This window comes from Helobdella robusta (assembly GCF_000326865.2).
Source record: "Helobdella robusta unplaced genomic scaffold HELROscaffold_42, whole genome shotgun sequence".
Lineage (NCBI taxonomy): Eukaryota > Metazoa > Annelida > Clitellata > Rhynchobdellida > Glossiphoniidae > Helobdella > Helobdella robusta.
The window spans coordinates 234,415-239,414 of NW_008704981.1; the positions used below are offsets into that span (position 1 = coordinate 234,415).

Consider the following 5,000-nt stretch of genomic DNA (forward strand, 5'->3'; position numbering starts at 1 on the left):
TAAAAAGTTGAAAAATGTCACCCACTAAACATTTTAAAGTTTTTCCAAAAATTGCCATTTGTCAATTATTTCAAGTATGGTTTCATAAACTTTTATTTGTAAAAATAAAACGTAAATTTAGTTTCTCAGATGAGTGGCAAAGAGGAGCAATATCTTGTAGAACTTTTATTGTTCTTTCTGCACACACATTGCTGCGTTGAGTGTGTATGGAAGATGGACTTTGAGACCAATGAGTTTGAAAACAGCGCAACGCCTTAGGATATTCATTAACAGCATATAAAAGAAATTCATATTGTTCAGTTCTGTAATAATGATCACTAAACCAAGCATCACTCCATTGTCCACAGATAAATTCACACAATTTCTGAAGGTTCTTTCGTTCATCAGGCAATAGTATGAAAGCCAACAATGCAAAAATTGCTCGAGAATTCCATCGGGCATTGCTGATGCCAGGGAGTGCTTTAAAATTAACTTTTGGCATTTGTTGAAAATTCTTAAAATGCTTGAAAACGCAAATTAGATGGTGCAAAAACTTCATATCATCTCTCCAGCCTACTTCCTGTTCTTTTAGATTTGGAGAACATTTCTTTGCTTTACTTTCAAAATATTTTTTTAACATTTCATAATCTTTAAGGATAATTGGATAATTGGATAATTCATGTTAGGAGACTCAGTTGAATCGCCAAGCAATGCATCACACACGTGTCTAAGAACACGATCAAGTATGTGGTGCTGACAACCTATAAAAACTGGCGCAGATTCACCGTGTTGAACAAAAAGTTTCTGAAGTCTCACCACAACACCAGACTTTGACCCAGTATTAACATTTGTAGTGTCTGACACTATCATTTTTATAGCTGCCCATAGATTATAATCATCCAACGTTTTTTGAATAGCAGATGCAATAGTAGTAGCTTTTCCATCTGGTAACACTAAGACAGCAAGCCTCACTTCTTTTACTTCATTTCTTAATAGAACTACTTGGTGTTCTTTTTTCTTAATAATTTTACCATCAAAATGTAAACACCATGAGCTATTACACAAAGTATTCATTAATGTTTTCATTACTTTATTTGCTTCTCTGTATACCGCTCTATAGACACCTGACTGAGAAGGAGTTGTAATTTTAACACCGGACTTGTTTAAAATTGTGCTAACTATGGCTGCTCTTCGAACTGACAGCTTCCCAGATTGTACTAATGAAACTGCACTAAACGTAGACTGTTGAAATTGCTTCAGATGTGTGCTTTGATCAAAGCTTTTAATGGACGACTGTGTTGCTTAAGAGTCATCAGAACTACTTTGAGAATCTTCATTGTCACTTGAGTCATTAGAACTTTCTTCAAATCTGTCTTTTTGTTCTAGTTTATCATTAACTTTTCCAGCAATTTTTCGTTTTGATGGGTGAATTGTACTCTGACTGGCATTTTTTGTTCTTGCATATCCTGTCTTACCTCTACTCTGAATTTGAATTTGGTAAAATTTTTTGTCTTCTGCACATAGCCATTGACCAGTTTTGTTTGTGACATCAAACAACTTATCAAATTGCTCACGCATGTCACCAACAGGTTTTTTCAAATGAGTATCATACTTTTTAAGTAAAGTTTCAATTTTTCTGCCTACTGAATGCAAAGATAGTATTGGAAAATTCAACAAGCTCCACAATTGCTCTATTTCTTGTCTGAGTGTTGTAATTCTTTTTAATCTAGACTTTTCAGTAGAGGCCAAGCCTAAGTAGCGACCAATTATCATCCACTCTTTTGGCATTCTGGAATGTGAATACAAATGTTTGATCCCAATGCTGATTTTGTTTCTTCTCTTAAGAGTGTTTTGAAATTTTTTCAAATTACTTGACCATTTGTCTTTATTTTTAGTAACAGAAAGTGAAGATTGTTTATAAGACATTTTCCAAAATGAAACGATGTAAAATTAAAATAATTGTTTAAACTGGATTAAAATGCAGAAACACAACATGGAGAACAGAAAAATGAAATTTAATTGTAAACAATAAGATTAAAAGTGAACTTAAAAAAACGAAAAAAATGGATTATTTGCAAACTAAAAAATCTGTTGGTGGGCGAACTTTTTCAACAAAAATAATGAATTTTCGCTATATTTATTATTTTTATATAAAAGTTCATCAAACTTTGGCATGCCGATTTCAATTTTACAAAATTTGTTTTTGAAGTCATATACCTAATATATATATATATATATATAAACAAATAAATATGTATATATATATTTATTTATTTTCATATATATATATATATATATATATATAAAAGTTATAATTGTCATAATTAAGTAAAATTGTTTGCTATAATATTATTTATTACCAATTAGTATTTATATATTCATTAAACAAAAAAGTGATGATTATTGCGTTTGAGATTTAAAGTTGAAATAATAAAATTATTTGTTGTGATCGTGGCTTTACCGTTCTTGTAGCAGACGTTTGTCGTCCTAACTATTAGACAAGGGATGGGCAAACTTTTTGCCGTGAGGGCCACATTGAGAACTATCTTACCTTTGAAGGGCCGCATATGTAATGTACTTTAATAGCAAATTTTTTCGACCCCGGGGGAGAATTCTTTTGAGATTTGTGGCTACATTTTTAGTCATAATGTCTGGCTGACGATATTTTTTAGCGAACAAGCTGTAGTTTGCCCACCCCTGTATTTGACCAGCTCGTCGTCCGGATTATATTGCATAAGCAGATATTATATGATACAGTGGGTGCCTTTCGGGACTGCCACAGCACCCACCATTGTTTCTTACACAAAGGGTTAAGATTAAATTCTACAAATTTATTTGTCATAAACTCCGATTAAAGGCTGTTTCACTGCTTTTTTCAAGTTTTCAACCTTTAAAATATTTTTTCAGTGTTTAATGATCAAGATTGAGAAGTTCTGACATCTTAGAAAATAAATGTGACTATTATTCGATTATTATCTACATAATTTACAATTATTTTTATCTATAAATAAATGAAAAATATTAATGTGAAAATTAAATTAGTGTATGAAATCGTTAATTCGGTCCATTTCAATTTTCTTCAAATGAAAAATCTTTGTAGTGCGATTTTTTCGCGCTTCATTTTTAGCGCCAAAACTCTCCAAAGATCTTTCGACGAATTTTCGTGAAATTCTCACTGTAGGCTCTGGTTCGATTGTGTTTGCTTCATCTTCTAATAGTAATTTTTTTGGTGGCTCTGGTGTGGCTGTGGTTTTCGAGTAGCGACTTCTGTCTTCTGTAAAAAGGTGTGTGTGTGTGTGTTGTGTGTGTGTGTGTGTGTGTGAGAGAGAGAGAGAAAGAGAGAGAGAGAGAGAGAGAGAGGGAGAAAGAGTTGCGTGTATGCGTGTCTTTGTTTTTTGTGTAATCTAACTCTTTTGCCATGAATTATAGCCGCATGTTCCATAACTTCTTTCATCAAACCAATAATTTCATCATCATATTCATCATCCTCATCATCATAACCAACCAACAAGATGTACGATGAGTGTGGACATTGTAGCTACTACTACTACCACCGCCAACACCACGCCTGCTAAAACCATCATCCTTTTCCGGCCCTGTTCTACTTCCGCCGTCTGCAATGATTATTTAGTGTTTTTGGTTATTTTAGTGCATATTCAGTGTTTTTTTTGCTTTGGATTTGGTTTCTTTATATAGCGTTTTCTGGCGTTTTGTTGGTACTAAGGTGTCCATTATTTTTTTTGGTTTTTTATTTTGTCTTTGGCTTGAGTTTATTTAAAATTATCTTAAATTATTTAGTATTTTTGTTTCAGTAGTAGCATAAGTAGTAGTAGTAGTAGTAGTAGTAGTAGTAGTGGTAGTAGTAGTAGTAGTAGTATCAGTAGTAGAAGTAAGGACGGCACCCGTAACACGAGCAGTATTGGAGTTAGCATCATTCGAAGTAGTAGTGCTAGTAATTGTAACACAGCAGCAGTATCTGTAGTATCAGTAGCTGGGACAAAATTGAAGATAAAAATAATAATACTAATTATTATAATAATAATAATAATTATAATAGTAATAATAATAAGAGAGATTACCTCAGATTGAATTACGTGTAAAATGGCGGTTTTTGAGCCATTTGATTTCTTATTTCTCACAGATGTCGGATCAACTGTTGTCAATTTTGCAGCCATCATTGTGGTTTGAGTAGCCATTTTGCTTTTCAGCAGTGGTACTAGCAGTAGTAGCAGTTTGTAATAGTAGTTAGTAGTAGCAGTAGTAGTAGTAGCAGTGGTTGTAAAAGTAGTAGTATTAGTAGTAGAAAAAGTAATGGTTATATACCGTTATAATAGTAGTAGTAGTTGTTGTAGTAATAGTCAGTAGCAGCAGCAGCAGCTGTAGTAGCTGTAATTGTAGTAATAGTAGTAGAAGTAGTAGTGGTTGTATCGTTATAGTAGTAGCAGTAGTAGTAGCTGTAGTAGTAGTTGTTGTAGTAGTAGTAGTTAGTAGTATTAATTGCTTGCTATTATTAACTGATTAACAGTAGTGGTAGTAAAAATGATAATTGTTGTTGCAACTGTAGCAACAGTAATATCAAAAATTATATATAAGTAATCTTTAAAAGTAAAAAAAAAACTGAAAAATCCTTCCACCAATGTATGATAATTACTTTATTTTTGTTTTGTTTACATCCAAACAAACAATGACGTAGACAACAGAGATTAAAAGTAAACTTAAGATCAATTTAAATAAAATTGATGTCTAAATGCGGCAAACGATGGTGCTAGCGATGACGGAGATGTTTTAAGTAACTATGTTACACATACAACAGGAGTGGGCAAACTTTTCGCTGTGAGGGCCGCTTTGAGAACTATTTTATCTTTGAAGGGCCGCATATTTGCATTAGAATAGCTAATTTTTTTGACCCGGGGAAGAATTTTAATTTTATAAAGATTTGTGGCTCCTTTTTTGGTCATAATGTCCGGCTGACCTATTTTGGTGAACAAGACCTCACGGGCCGCCTAAAATAGCTTCGCAGG

General features: G+C 32.9%; 2 protein-coding genes across 2 annotated transcripts; both read right to left on the reverse strand.

The window, feature by feature from the left end:
- Positions 1 to 165: 165 nt before the first annotated feature.
- On the reverse strand, positions 166 to 1,905 carry HELRODRAFT_177274 (hypothetical protein; the record flags this gene model as incomplete). The annotated part of the gene is made up of 3 exons (XM_009025496.1): positions 166 to 471; positions 703 to 1,205; positions 1,302 to 1,905. The coding sequence occupies 3 exons, from the start codon at positions 1,903 to 1,905 to the stop codon at positions 166 to 168; spliced, it is 1,413 nt and encodes a 470-aa protein (XP_009023744.1).
- Positions 1,906 to 3,017: 1,112 nt separating this feature from the next.
- Positions 3,018 to 4,175, reverse strand: HELRODRAFT_177275 (hypothetical protein; the record flags this gene model as incomplete). Its single annotated transcript, XM_009025497.1, has 3 exons — positions 3,018 to 3,253; positions 3,485 to 3,593; positions 4,059 to 4,175. The coding sequence occupies 3 exons, from the start codon at positions 4,173 to 4,175 to the stop codon at positions 3,018 to 3,020; spliced, it is 462 nt and encodes a 153-aa protein (XP_009023745.1).
- Between the last annotated feature and the right edge of the window lie 825 nt (positions 4,176 to 5,000).